The sequence below is a fragment of the Clytia hemisphaerica genome, unplaced genomic scaffold, assembly GCF_902728285.1.
Source record: "Clytia hemisphaerica strain Z4C2 unplaced genomic scaffold, Clytia hemisphaerica genome assembly, whole genome shotgun sequence".
NCBI classification, from domain to species: Eukaryota; Metazoa; Cnidaria; class Hydrozoa; order Leptothecata; family Clytiidae; genus Clytia; species Clytia hemisphaerica.
The window spans coordinates 1,112,593-1,128,603 of record NW_027104114.1 but is presented as its reverse complement, the minus strand read 5'-3'; the positions used below and the strand labels follow the sequence as shown (position 1 = coordinate 1,128,603).

Genomic DNA, 16,011 nt, shown 5'->3' with positions numbered 1-16,011 from the left:
AAAGTTCTTGCTTTTTCCTATATGTTGTTTTTTAAATCTTTTCCTCTCTTACTTTCACATATTCTGTTGTTTTAAAGAGACACACTGGGTCGTAGGTATCTTGTAGGTAGTTTTAAAGTTTTTGTTTTTAAAATAAGAGTGCTATCGTTTGTTTACTCATCAATTTCATTTCACAAGCCTTTTCACATGGATTGACACGGATGTGGAGCAAGATTGGTCAGAAATAGGAAAAGAGAAATATTTTTTGCTCATAACAGCATAGTATAACAATCGGCATACACTGTCCTGATATGAAATATATGCCTGATATGAAACGGGAACACTTTTGTAAAAATAAAACCTTTAAGAGTAGTGTACTAATCAAGAGTTGTTTTTTTAAGTATTTTTATGTTATGGTGTTCTATTTGTTTAAATATTTATTTAGCCTAAAATTGATTTCGATGTATTTTCCAGCAATATAAAGATTGCCTTTATTCGAATCTAGGTACTTGAATGAATCTTTGTGTACACGTTTTTTTTTATTAGAACACCTAAAAATTGGCTGAGCCTGGATGTGCTTATTTTTTTAGCAATTTTCAGCCTAAAATGTTCTTAAATGCGTTCTTAATTTTTCAGACTACTCTGAATCGACAATATCATGCAAAATAAAGAGCACTTAAAATTGGTAAAATTTGGACAATATTTGATTCTCGATTTTAGAAAATCCATCCCTAAGTTCGGTTTAAATCTGATTGAAAAGAGGAAAAAATTATAGTTTCTTGTCATTTTTGTCCAAACTAAGGCTGGGCGTGTTCTTACGATGTTCTTAATTTTTCGATGAATTCCAGCCTGAATGTTCTTATAAACTGGGTTCTAATAATAAAAAAACACGTACTAGAAAGACTACTAAACAAGGAAAATTATTTTTTGAGCCGGGAGATGTTGGTAAGAAGGTATAATGTTGCTGGAAAGAACACTGGGAATATCTGACACAATTTGAGAAATCACCTAAAAATCAAAACAAATATCAGTCAGAGTCATCTTTTGGTTATTTTTTACTAAAGTTCAAGATGGATATTTATAAAATCTGACAAAGTCCTGATTTTTTCTGACAGGTCAAGGTTCAAAAGTCCCTGCTAGCTTTCAAGGTTAGTACCCCCGGATTTTTTTACACGACCACCAGCAAAAACAAACGTTTAATATTCATTTTGTAACTGATCTATTGTTGTTTTTACCATATTGTAATGTGTCAATCACAAAATGGTATTTTTTTCACTCAGTGAAAATCTGATATGCATTCTATTTTTTATAAGAACCAGTAAATTTTGACTCCGGGTGGGGTGTTCTTAATTTTTTGAAATTTTCAGGTTTATTTGTTCGAACAATGTTCTTAATACGTTTAATCTCTTTACTTAAAATCTGTTAACATCAGTACTCAGTAATTTCTGATATCTGAGGCCCAGATTGTCCTTAATTTGTTCTTAGGTTTTGGCCTCGCGTTCTTATATGATTCTTCTTAAAAAACTTGTATAATGAGAATTTGCATTTTGTTTTTCTTCAAGGGGAGTTTTTCAATCTCTTATTCCCTATCAGGTTAATGAGTTACGTAAAATTATTTTTTTAAACTTTCAGAAAAATCTTTTCTTTCTTTTTATCCAGGTTATGTTCTTTAGTCCCGCTATGAACTGTGTTTGGATCCCAAACCCTATGAATCCAATTTTTAAAAGGATGCTTATCGACCCTTAAAATTTTTTTTAAGTGTTCCCGTTTCATATCAAACACATATTTCGTATCAGGACAGTGTCTGTCTATTGTTATATTATGCTGATACTGTATAAGCAAAAAAAATGTTTTACTTTTCCTCTTTATGACCAAATCCGTGTCAAGCCAATGTGAAAAAGCTTGTGTATTAAAATTGATGAGTAAGCAAACGATATCACTCTTATTCAAAACAAAACCTTTAAATCATAAAAATTATGAAAATAATTTAATTACTTATAGGATTTAATTACTTACTAACACCCTGAAAACTTGTGAAAAAGAGGTGTAACATATTCCAAGGATTTAGAAAAGTGTTTGTTTGCTGTCACTCGACTGACCCTACCTCAAAACCTGCCGACTTGAAAAATATAATTTCAATTTTTCTTTCAAATCAGAACCTCTATCGTGTCTATCTCTTCCTATTGTAATGACGTGGCGTCCGCCCTGGGAACACCACACTTTTAAAGAGTGGAGGACTAGGTTAGGCAGAAGATAGAGAAGTACTTACGACGCTCCAGAAACCACTTCACCATCTTGAGCTCAAAGATTAGGCGATCTGGGCAAGACACAAACTCTACAAGTTCATTTAGTTTGAACGGGCGTTCCGGTCAAGGATGGCGTAGGCTATATAATCGCCTCTGTACACTATCTTAAGCTTAAGAATCATGAATGTCCTTCTAGTTCTTCCACTTTCATTTGAAATTACGTAGCAAACGTTTACAACGCACTGGTTTTCCACCGTCCGACCCGCTTCTAAAATGTGGGGTTGGTTGATGTCAAACCACATTTTTTGAGTCCCGTTCCACCGACCCAATGAACTCAATTTATCAATATGACTTTTTTTTTAACTCTGATAATTTTAATTTTTAGACACTATCAAAAAGATTTAAATAAAAAAACCTGGAAAACTTAAAGCCATAAGCTGGAACCACCAAGTAAGATGATACTGGCAGATGACCTCAAAAAGTTGGTCAGCAGCAAGTCAGCACTTTTAACGTGATGACAATCTCGCGTATTAAAACTGGCATATTGTCTCTTGCAAATGGTGAACTCCTTCATGGATTACCTTTTGAAATCTGGCGGATAGTTTTGGCCTTCTTGTGTGCCAAAGATTTGTGTTGCTGTTCTCAGGTGAGTTGTTTCATCAATAAAGATATTTTTAAAAAAGTTGGGTTTTATTTAGTGAATTCTCCTTACAGTTAGAGCTTGGAGATTGAATTTTTAGCCCGTTGGATGTACTATTAGGTTAAATCTCCTCCTGGTTTAGCCCCCCCCCGTCCCCAAAGTTATTTTAAACTGCCCGGTTCTCAAACCCCCCTCCCTGAAAATGAAAAAATCCTTTTCCCACCCCTTTTTCGTTTTCTCTTCCCAGCAATATTGAAATTTTCCTTCAACCCTTTTTTCACGAGCTGGATCCGGGGGGTCTGGGCAATTAATTTTTATACACCTTTGACAATGCATCACACACTTCTTTAAGCCATGTAATTCGAGGAAGAAAAGACAACAGATGACAGTCGACTTTTCTGTTAGAAAGATTCTAACTCTCCTCAGAAAGATTTTGTTGCGCAATTTTGTAATTTTGAACCCCCCCTGGATTTCCATTTTTGCAGAATTTTGGAAGAATTCATATTGGGCATGGGGGGGGGTGGTGGAGGATATAGTGTCCGGGGGAAGAGGAAAATCTACAAAATTTGCCTTGTCCCGGTGGTAAACTTGCTCTGTTTGAGGGTAATTTTGAATGTCCAGGGGATCAACTGATGCGGGACATCACAATGTCCGGGGGATGAATTTCCAAAAAATGTTATATCCTCCACACCCCATATTCAAATTTCTTCTGGAAAAGCCCTTTTCTGGAACATTGAAGGTTGGCAAGTCCAGTCAAAACATTGTAGCATCATTAACACTATAGCATCATTCTTCGCCGTTAAAGGTAGATTTATCCTCATTTCATAAATTCTCTATTACATACGATGAAATCATAATATTTTGATAATACGGGGAGCTCCTACAAACTTTAAATCCAAAAGCTTTCCAAAAAGGTTGAGAATAATAGCCTAGGAGCCACTGGACCGCTCTAAACTCGAAATACGGCCATTACTGAGGAAAGAATACGTTACGTCACGCACATTTTTGACTGGATACCTCCAGTAGGGACCTAGGAGCGCCGCGATCAATGCAACCTTTGATACACAAATAAATAAAGAAAGTTCAATCGGGCATAGACGATCCCCAATAGTTGTTGACAATTTCTTAGAATGGCCCAAGTGGAACTGATGAAATCGCGATTCTTGCCCGAACTTTAAATTCTGAAAAACGTTAAAATGGGCTTTTCCAGAAATAGTCCGTGCCCCCCCTGTTGAGGATATTGGATATCCAGGGGGTTAAATATATTAAATAGTGTCTTTTCAAGTAAAAAATACGATATCCAGGGGTAAGCATCTTTATAAGAGAGGATATCCAGGGGATTGAGCATATTTTTAAGCAGTGGATATACAGGGGGGTCTTTACTAATAAAGTAGGATATTCAGGGGGTTCAATTCTTCACAAAATCAATATCCTCAACAATTTTCTGGAAAAGCCCAATACCAAAAATGATCAATATGCATATTCAACTTTATTTGTAGGTATGCAAGGACTGGCGTGCGCTTGTCGACAGCTTAGATACCACACGTTGGAAACAGATCTATCTTCTCCAAGAGCGTACCAAACGGTGGAAGCATCCGAATTGGCCAAACGAATCATCATCATCGCCAGCATTAAAAAGCACGTGGAAAGATCTCTATAGAAAACGATATCAATTATCACGGTTATGGCTCCGAAATCAAGTGGCTGCGTCTTGTGTGGTGCCGTTTTTATTCCCACGCCGGAAATCACCAAGGACTTTCCATGTGGGCCTTGGTAAACAATACCAAACAATCAAAGCGGCGCTAGATAAAGCGTCACCCTACGCCAAGATCATTGTACATCCAGGCACTTATCAAGACTCATCTATACTTTATTTGAAATATCCAATAGCAATCCTTGGTAAGTAAGCTCTAGTTTAGACGGCCCACTTTTTGCCCTGCCTATTCTAATTGTGAATTAAAGTGGGCATAAAGTGGGCTGTCTAAAGTCAATGCATAGTCCTTTTTTGACGTCAATGCAATGTCTTTTTTCAAATTTTCCAAGCGAAGAATTTAACTGCCAACTTTCATAGAAGGTACTTAAGGTTTTATTTTTACACAAGTGTTCCCGTTTCATATAAAACACATATTTCATATCAGGCCGTCTTTGATTTAAAAGAGATAATACAGTTGATTCGCCCTCTCTAATTCGTTCTGTGGTGCAGCGGTAGAGCATCCGGCTACGGATCGCAAGGTTTTGGGTTCAACCCCCAGCTGGGCTGGATTCTCAAAATGGTAGTTGATGCCTCTCTGCTTGATGCTCAGCAATTAAGAGAAGAATCAAGCGTAAGTGAATAAAGAGTGGCGCCCTCCCCTACCTTCGGGTAAATAACTATCAAAAGAGGAGCCTTCGGGTTGCCTCCGACTGCGGAGAAACAGGGATTTTCTTCATATTAAAGAAAGATTTTAGTATTTTATACTATTTTCTAGCTGAGGGGACCAATATTTTAGTTCGAATTATAGAAAGATTCGAATTGTAGCAGGTTCGAATTATAGAGAGTTAACTGTTCAGGAAAAATTCCGTTTAAAGTGATTTGTAGGGAATGAATTTTTTTTACATACAGCACCTGACCCCGAAAATGCAGTAAACCCCGAGAATGTAGGTTTCTCATTTTTTAGCAACTTCATAAAAAGTTGTATCAGAGCCTGCTGTTACATATTACTTATCATTTATAGACATAAAATTTAAACTTGAATTAGTTTTTTCCAACGGAAATCTGAATCAAAGTTGATCGGATACAACCTGAATTGAGGCATTTTTTAAATAAATCTTCTCTAAATCGAAATCTATTTGAATTAAGTTATAATGATAGGGTATTTTCTTACTCCTAATGAACAAAGGAAATGGGAAAAATAGTCCATTTCAAAATATATTGTTGTAAGTCAGATATTTTGACGAAAATGTTTGACCTACTTTTTGGGGTTAGTTGACCTTCAATTTTGGGCCTTCATAATCCGACACAAAAAAGTTTGTCAAATTATGTAAAACTTATTTGTTGTACTTTCATAACATGAAAGTACTACCTGGAAGATGATTGATGTTGACATTTTGAGCTTTTTCGACGTATCCCAGACCCGCTGGGACCCCACCCCAATTAGAAAACTTGCCTAAGTTTGGAACAATAGAATTTCTATCCACATTGGGACTTTAGTAGAAATCTTTGTCCCCGTTGTGAGAAAAGTTCCAACGGGGCTATGAGGCATAGTTACATTATTCACATATTTTAACAAAGAATTTTCAACCTACAAAATAAAAACAACTTTATTGTCTCTTATTTTCTTCCGTTCTTTTACTTTTCCTCATTTATAGCACGACGAAATTAATATCTTTGTTAAATTTTTGTCAGAGTATATTTCTAAAGTATGCATTTCTCTTAGAAATTAATAATTTGGGATGAATACTGAAATTCCGCTCTCAATCTTTTCATCTACACTCTGGGGGTTAAAAAGCAAAAAAATCTATTTTTCAGAATAACAAAATGCTCTTTAGAATATTGTTTTGGCACAAAATATTTCTAAAATTTGCTGTTATAATTAATCCATTTGAAAAAATATCAACATTTTACTATTACTAGATTTAAAGCCATAAAACCAAACCTACATTCTGGGGGTTATAACGAAAATGGGAGTCAACTTCAAGGACCAAATCTATCAAAAGTAATGTAACTAACCCCTGGGAAAGGATTTTGGAGGTTCAAAATTTCATTGAAAACATTCATTTTTTTTAAAAATTCAAATCTACATCTTTCAGGTCTGATTCAAATTTCACCTACATTCTCGGGGTCAGGTGCTGTACTGTATTTTATCGATGATATGAAATATGAAAGCTTTAAAGTTTAGAAGCCTTTTTCGACTGGTCTGTAAAGTTATGATTTGGATAGACGAAATTTTTTTTCGTAGGTCTGAATCGAACGAAATGACGTTTGTAACATAGTCTCTCGCTAACTTCTAATTCTATTTTCTGTCCGCAATTTGAACTAATTCTCAATTCTTGTCAAACCTTCGTAAAATACTCTTTACAATTCGAATCGCTATGTGGTTCGAACACTAGACTTCATTTTTGAGTGCTAATTGTATCTCATGGTCTTATCTGGTACCCAGATGGTGGTGAAATCTTTATCCGGCACGCTAAAGCTCTGAAGGTCGGGAAAATTTTCAACATGTGGAAGGTTAAGATAACGGAATTTTGCAATACCGCGTCAAGGATTTTGCAGCGAGAGGTCTAACAACCCAGCCCTCGTTTTCGGGGATTGCCGGGTCCAACTGAAATATTTTTGACTTTATGCACAAAGGTAGTTGAACCCGACTGGGGATGCGGTACATCAAAGGCCGACTATCATTTCTCTTCGATGGGAAATTGGCCCGCTCCTTTAGAGCTTTAGCGCGGGCGGCCGCCAATCCGCCATCGGAATATCCAGATATCTCATGGTTCTTTTCGCTTCCTTCAAAAGGCATCGACGATGCAAGTAATATCACATTGATGATGCAAATTGAGATTCGATGTGATTCGGTTAAAATGGAGAATCTAACCATCAAGCCATTGTATGTTCGCGCTAGAGGACGAGGCTCTTCAACAGCTATCATAAGAGTGAGTTGTTAATTCTGAAATACACCTTTTCGACCGTAGCCGCCAATTGCTGCGCGGGCATTTTTTTGTCCGCTTTATCTAAAGCAAACTAAAACCTTCCCAGTTCTTTTTTCGCGCCTATAGATAATAGAAAAATGTGTCAAAAAAGGATTGGATCAAGTTTAGGGGGTTAATTCAGTGGCACGCGCCTGATCGCTTGACTACGGTCGAAAAGGTGTATTCTGAAATTCATGATGTAATGTTTGATGAAGGAAAAAATGCAGAATACACGGGTTGCAAAATTATATTAATGTAATCAAAACATGTGATTACTCGAAAAAGTTCAAGTGATTTTATTCCCATGTTACTTGTTTTACAATTTACAACTGATAACTTTATTAGTGTCAAAAAATTCGAACCAATCAGAAAGCACATAAAATATATAAATTTCGAGTGAAAGCGTGATTTGTCTTCAGACTTCAATTTTGCAACCTGTGTATTATCGGCAAACACCCGTTTTTTTGGGGGCTCTTCCGTATAAAAACATTACGCCTCGAACTAAAGTGAGTTTCTCTGCGGCGGTGACGGTTATTTTTTTATTCGTTTAGATTATCGTTTCTAATAGTCTACATAATATACAGCTCCAGGCATTTAGGCCTTACTCTTCGTCTCTAGGTACTGCTATAGGTGGCCACTAGTGGCGCCCAACCGGGAATTTGCTTTTTGATAGGATTAAACAATAGAATTTTCATACAAAAAAAGTTTATTAATAGAGATTTCAAATAAAAGAATGTTTAAAATGAATGTTTGATTGGTTTAAGTTTCGAAACTCTCTATTGTTTCATTAAAACCTTAGTGCACATGCGATTTATCCAGGGAATTTCAATATTCAAAACAAGAGCAGTGCGCATATCACGAAGAGTAGGAGTTTTACGCTCGAAACGAAGGACATAGACTACGTTTCTAACAAATATCTTTGGTTTTATTATAGGCATTAACTGGTCATTTGTGTTTATTCAACTGTATCGTAACACAAGGATGTATAAGTGTGGTCTCACCTGGCTCCGTAACTGTCCTCAATTGTACATTCACGTCCGCATTTATCAAATTCGTCGGCGTCGGTTACAGTAGTATAACCGGGACGGATTTCATTCCAAATCGGATTGCTATTTGTATCGAAGAACCCTTATTTCAATACCCAGTGCGGCCAACTCTTACATCGGAGGATGTGGGCGGTTGGATTTTTGCTGCCAATGATAAAGCGTTTGATGAATATTATAAAGGGTGTATCAAGGGCGGATGCTCTAAACGAAATATTCAACCGGAAATCAAAGCCGCCCCTGCACCGCCCATTTTATCTGATACAGAATACAGTGACTCAGAAAGTGATATGGTGGGCAGAGTTGGTGGGACTTCAAACAATACCGCCAGTACAAAAGCATCATCTAAAGACACCAAAAGCCAACCTAAGGATAATTCTATATTAGACTCCAATACGCGTGGAATATTAAAAACTGCTCAGGGGGTTATCATCAATAACATCCGTGTCTCAAACGGTTGGGGTGGTATAACAGTGTACCGTATGGGACAAGCATGGATTGAGAATTCAACTTTCCATAATTTGGTGTACGGTATACGTTGCTTACAGAGTTCGAAATGTATCATATTGAATAACAAGATTCATGACTGTGAAACAATGGGAGTCTTTTTTAGAGACCATTCTACTGGATTAGTGGCTGGAAACCAAATCTTTTCAAACGGAGAAGCTGGTGAGTCCAATATAATATAATTCCGAAGGGCTAGAATCGAATCTTTAACCTTTCTCAGGCAAGAAAAAGTTAAGCCTTAAAATATGCGCCGTATTTTTGACGACGGATTGAATCTAGCGATTTCTTTGTTTTCGAGTGATATTTTTTTCGAAATTTAGGTGTAAATTTTAGTTTCAATCTGTCATTTGTGTAAAAACCAGGTGGAGTGCGCTAGGCCGCGCAACTTTGGTAGGATTTGGTAGGCTTCAAATCCTTTACCTGCAAGATCGATTACCACTTTTTTCCTTCAAGGTATCGACATTCGCTCGAACGCGAATCCTATTATTCAACACAATGAAATTTATGGCGGTCAACGTTCAGGAGTTGTTTGTTTGGAAAACGGTAAAGGAATGATTCGAGAGAATGATATTTATAATAATAAAGAAGCTGCCATTTATATTCTGCACCATGGAAACCCTAAAATCAAGTAAGTCCATTTTAATCCATTTTTTCATGAAAAACTTTCATATCATTGAGCCCTGTTAACATGTTCGCTGCCAAGCCTTTTCAGAAATTTGACCTCTTGGTATTTGATCGAAAGTTTGACTTTCAAAGGCCTCGATTTTTTTTTCAAATGCCTTCAAATTGTACACCAATCGACGCGAAATAAAAATATGCAATAAAAATGTAAGCAAAAATTTTACAACGATTCTCTATTTTCTTTTTTCGTTTAGAAATAATTTCATCTGTTCTGGAAAAGCATCTGGTATAGCGGTTACAGAAAATGGGCGTGGTCATATCACGCAAAATGTCATCACTGGTATGGAATGGGCGGGAATTGATGTACGCCATGGCGGTAATCCTGTCATTTCTCATAACATCATAAAGAACGGACAGTCGGATGGTATTGTTATCGGGGATCAAGGGAAAAGTGTCATTTTTGATAATACGATTGAAGGTACATGTTTTTTTCTTGTTTTTTCTTCTCATTTTGTTTTGTTTAATAGTGAAATGCTACAATATTAATAATTTGACCCTCCGTTATTCGAACCAAATAAGCTCATTTTCAAGATTCAAATTATAGAAAATATTTTATACGCCGTCCTTGACGGGAAACGGTAAATTTTCGAATTGTGAAAAGACTAGTCGAGATAACATTCGAGAGTCGGGATTAACGAGGGTCCATTGAGCTATTATATGCTTTTTTATAAGAACCAGTAGATTTTGGTGTAGGCTAGGCTGTTCTTAATTTTTTTAAATTTGCAGCCTTAAATTTTCTTACCATGATCTACAATGTTTAAAATCTGTTCAAGTCTGTTAAAATCAGTGCTTTTATTGTAATTTCTGAAATCTGAGGCTCATATTGTTCTTAATCTCTTCTTAGGTTTTGGCCAATTTTCAGCCTCATGTTTTTATTAAATTGTTCTTATAAAAAGAAAAGCGTGTAATGTCAGTGCAATCATAGAACATGAGGAGTGCTGAACATTAACACGGCCAGGGGGGGGTATCGAGTCAGTGTACTGGCCCATAGCTGGTGGGGTGGTGTATTTTTTAGGTTAAATTGAGTTAGTACAGTGTACTAAAAGGGTGGTCCTCTGAGAAAAATACAATGAAAAAGTTAGTACAGTGTACTAAAAGGGTGGTCCTCTGAGAAAAATACAATGAAAAAGTTAGTACAGTGTACTAAAAGGGTGGTCCTCTGAGAAAAATACAATGAAAAAGTTAGTACACTGTACTAAAAAGGGTGGTGTTCTGAATTGATACACACTGAGAAGTTAGTACATTGTACTAATTTCAGTGGTAAAACACAAACCCAGTGAGTTCCCATGTATATTTGCCCTAATTTGCCAGGTCCAAGCTGGTCCGAGACCTTCAAGTCAAGGCTGGTTAAGCTATACAAATTGGTACACTGATTTTCTCCCAATGTTTCCTGTTTACTTGATTGGATTTGATTCAGAGTCGCAGCATGCGCAAGTGGAGACCGGCCTTAAGTCCAATCTTGTTTACGTTTTCTTTAAGGCCCTATCTACATTATGGCAACAACAAGAATTTGAAATGTGTAAACGTTCGAATCGAAGCTTTCAAGTTTTATAAAAACAAATCCGCTCTATTGTTTTATGTTTTTTAGTAACCTTGTTGGATTGTTAATTGAAAAAAATCTGTATATAAGTGAAATCACCGGGGGGGAGGGGGTGAAAACGACCGTACGTTCGGGCAAAAATCAGGTCTCTAAAATCGGTCCCTTACAGTGCAGGAAAAATTTGGCTGAAAATCGACCCTTATAGTGTAATTTTTCAAATTTTTTGCCCTTTTCAGGGCAAAATTTTTTGAAATTTCTCAAATTTTTACCTCAAAATTTGGTATTTTATAAAATTTTACACCCTTACAGTGCACATTTTCCCACTTTCTCACAAATCAACCCTTACAGTGCACTTTCCAAAGTCTAAAAAACCTACCCTTAAGGGCCGCACGTCCGGTAGGTCACTTACCTGGAGTGCCCCCCCCCCCGGGAAAAGCACCTTTTTATATATTTTGTATAGTATTACAATTGATAAAAGATTTTCCATTTCAGTTTGTGTACAATGTTAATAAGTCTTTTATTTTTATTTTTCAAAAAAGAAAAACTGCTACAGCTTGCCAGACAACCAGAAATCAAGTCACAAGAAGGGAAATAACTCAAAGTTGGTTTTGAGTGTTTTGACGTGCTAATTTCAGCTAATTTCACTGTATTTGATTGACTTTGCTTTATCTGTTTCATTGTTTCAGTGTTTGTACTACTGTATATAAGGATTCAAGTATTTTAATATTCAAATCTTTCCTTTTATATAATTTGGTGTTTTTCTTAGCAAAATGCTTCAAAACCTTTGTATATGGTGGCAATTAAACTTATCTGGCCAAGAAGAAATTAGAACAGTGCACTATAAGGGGTGGTTTCTAAACTTATCTGATCGAAAAAACAGCTAATACAGTGTACTAAAAGGGTGGTATCAAAAATCCGGTCATGGAGAAGTGAGTACAGTGTACTGAAAGGGTGGTAATAAAAATCTAGTTGTGGAAAAACATCAGTACAGTGTACTAAAAGGGTGGTATCAAAGCTCCGGCTGTGGAAGAAAGTTAGTACAGTGTACTAAAAGGGTGGTGTCAAAGCCCCGACCGTGAAAAAAAGTTAGTACAGTGTACTAAAAGGGTGGTGTCAAAGCCCCGACCGTGAAAAAAAGTTAGTACAGTGTACTAAAAAGGGTGGTGGTCTAATTTTTTGGAAAAAAATCTAAAAATCAAGTTAGTACCCTATGGTCCAGTACACTGACTTGGTACCCCCCCCCTGACACGGCTTTCAAATGAACATTAAACTTCATTAAAATAGAGAACAAAATGGGGACAAATTGCAGATGAGATGGAGTTTTTATATAATAATAATTGGTCATTTGAAGTAATAAAAAGTGACGCGTTCTTTAGAAAAAATAACAAAATTATTTTATGTACTGGTTAACGACCAACCAATCAAATAAGAGCTTGTAAAAACTCCATCTCGTCCCACAAATTGATGTTTAGTCTAGCTCCACAACTCCATATTGCATCATTCTTTTAGGTAATAGTGGCTGTGGAATATGGATTTTAGACGGTTCCCACCCTCTTGTACATAGCAACCGTATTATATATTCGGGTAGCAACGGGATTGCGTTCGTTAGCAAGAGCGATCAAGAGCATGATCGAAAATTTGAATCACATCTCATCCAGAATGATCCATCTTCCAGACAGGTATACACCCAGCTGGCACACAACGTTGTTTCAACGTTTTTCTAACGTTATATGGACGTTGTGAACGTTAGAAAAACGTCGAAACAACGTTGTGTGCCATATCATAAGCGATTTTAGACCACGTCGGATTTATCAGAGGGAGGGATTTGTAAATGTAATTCCATTGTTTTTTAACGAACGTTGCACTCTTTCGCGTGTCTCCGACGTACTTGCTCTATTCTCTTAAATCCGCGAGTGCATATGACTATTATTAGCCTATTTCAGAGATTTCGTGTTTTTGATGTTAAAAGAGAATGTGATGTGATGTCTAAAGGACATCATTTAAAATTTGCTTACACAGCAAAAACAAACTTTGAAAAATTATTTTGTTTTTTTCTGCCTCCTTTCTAAATTATAAGAAGGATTTCAACGGATTGTAAATGTTACTCGCCATTTATCTTTTGTGTGAAAACAACACGTGGAGCGCTTACTGAGCCCCCCAGATGGACGAGATGAAATTTTTACAAGCTCTTATTTGATTTGGTTGGTCGTTAACCAGTAATAAATCAATTTTGTTATTTTTTCTAAAGAACGCGTCATTTTATTTACTTCAAATGACCAATTATTAAAGTATCTTATAAAAACTCCATCTCATCTGCCAAGCAGACCTTCAATTCACGTAATCACGCAATTTTTTTTCCCAATCCACGCAATTTTTTTCCACGCAAAGCTTTCTAATTCATACAATTCACGCAATGTTTTTTAATTTTCATGCATTCACGTAAGTGAAAAAGCCATTTCACGCATTCACGCAAACCGCTGCTGGTGGGGGCTTACTTATGTAGGAAATAAGTGGCCCAAAATCATATTTAGGAACTTTACTTCAAGCCTTGGTTTATACTACGGTGGTTTAAATCTCGATTCACAAAACACACCCCCAACTGCGATATCATATCTCTCATTCCCTATTTTCAGCACGACGCCAATGACGGTCATGGTAATGGCGGGGGCGGGGCTGGTGGGGGTGGAGGCGGTGTTGATGGTTTTATTTTTGAAGAGGATGGTTTTCCGATTGCCCCGATAAATTTCGCTCTCCCGGAAATTGAACCCGAATCGAGATACATTCATGGTAAGTGATTAGAGTTACTTAGTTTTAAATTTTGACTTTTTTATCATTTTTCAAAAGTTCCCAATTCAGTGGAAATGATTTGGACTCCATGACCCTCAATCGTGTTTGAAAAAAACTAGTTGTTAATTTATCATTGATTTTGGTGTTATGGTAATAAAAACACTCCAAAAGGTCAATCGAGTTTCCTCCTTTTTAAATTAATTTCTTACCGTCTATTGTTTTGACAAAGTGTTAAGATTCTATAACAACGCCGAAGGCTTGCCAAATTTACTATAAAAAAGAGCTTCTCTTTAACGTTGAAGAAATTGAGTAGTTTTTCAAATTTAGTAACAAAAGAAGGGAAATCTTTTCTTTATCGTTTTTTCTCGTTTATTTTAAGTTTCGAAACCGGATAAAACAGTCGCGCAAATCGAATCAAATCACGTCGAAAACAATCGAGGTTGTGGAATACTTTACGACGGCAAAGAAGGTATCGTCATTTCCAAAAACCGTATTTCGGGTAACTCAAAACACGGAATCGCCCTTTTACGGTCAAACGAAATCACCATTGATCGCAACACTATCCGGAATAATTTGTTGTCCGGAATAAATGTTGAAGTTGGTGTTTGTTGCTCCATTCATAAAAATGGTATCTATGACAACAAGGAACATGGGATCCATAGCGGAGGTTTGGGTCTCATAAAACTTAACGATATTTTAAGCCATGCTTCGCCCAGTCTTTTTATAAGGACTTACGGTAATTTAACGGTCACTCAAAACCGGCTGCACTCTTGGAAACATGAATGTGTTTTCGTTGAAGAGAAATGTCGAGTGATTTTGGAGGATAATGAATTTTTTATCACGCTTGAACCGCCAGCTAGTGAGCTATGCGTTTTAGAGAAAACTGACATTACCTATGTTGAGAATAGGGAACTGGTACACAGGCTAGGTCCGATCCGTTATCGAGAAGGATTAAAAGTAGAAGACTTGATCGAGGTTAGTGACGTCATTTCCAATGATAGCCTTCAGCCACATTTGTTGGACGACTCTAGCCTGACTGCGCCGTTTTTTACTTCAGTTCAAATGGGGAAACGAAGGAACCAAAGTCCAAGCGTCTTTTGTACTGTAATATGATTTCTTATGGATTTTTTAATTGTTTTTTTTGGTCTTGGTGGAGCTTGGTGGAGCTTGGTGGAATTGGAAACTTTTATGGTTTTGTTTGGTTAAGGTGGTTTTACAAACGCCAAAAATAACAGCCGATTTTCAAAATTCTATATGCAAACGAAAGCAAAGCTGCGTTAGTGCAATGGTATCTCATTTGGTCTGGTTTTTTCTTAGATTTTTGAAAATTTTGTGTCGAACGACAATTTTGACGTGAAACGAGAAGAGATGATAGATTTATCATATAGCTATCATGCAAAGAAAATTAGTTCTGGATTTTTTCAATGTATGCTAATAATGATGACACAGTGACTGGAGAATTTTGGTGGTGATAAGGATGAGAGAAGATCTGTACAAGCTGTGAGATTTTGGAATGAGCTATCTACATTTATTGCTTAACGTCTCCCTCAGACCGGTGTTGATTTATGGAATACACAGTGGAAAACAAATAGTATGGTCGTGTTACAAAAATACAGGCTGTTTGAAGGAAAAAAATAAGATCTAGCTGAAACTTTCTCCAGACCTTCTCTATAGGATGCTTATACCTCAGGAAAAATTCCCCTAAAATTCCACTGGTGGAACATCCCTTTTTTGGGACATTTCTATTTTCCCCAGGCAAAATCCTAAGTGCGAAATTTTTTGAAAATTTCAAACTTATTTCCAGACAATATCATGTATACCATTCGAAAGCTCTCGAAAAACTATATAGAAGACTTTTAAACGGTCATAGCTGATTTCCTTACCTAACTCGAGATATTTCATGCGCAAGTTCCACTTTTCGCCACA

General features: G+C 36.6%; 1 protein-coding gene across 1 annotated transcript; it reads left to right on the top strand.

Moving 5' to 3' along the window:
• The first annotated feature begins 2,608 nt into the window (after window positions 1-2,608).
• On the top strand, window positions 2,609-15,482 carry LOC136813410 (F-box only protein 10-like). The gene is made up of 9 exons (XM_067069929.1): window positions 2,609-2,871; window positions 4,365-4,764; window positions 7,355-7,491; window positions 8,462-9,239; window positions 9,531-9,705; window positions 9,953-10,176; window positions 12,808-12,977; window positions 13,932-14,085; window positions 14,465-15,482. Exons 1-9 carry the CDS (start codon window positions 2,740-2,742, stop codon window positions 15,196-15,198), a joined length of 2,904 nt encoding a protein of 967 aa, XP_066926030.1. The 5' UTR covers window positions 2,609-2,739; the 3' UTR covers window positions 15,199-15,482.
• The last annotated feature ends 529 nt before the right edge of the window (window positions 15,483-16,011 follow it).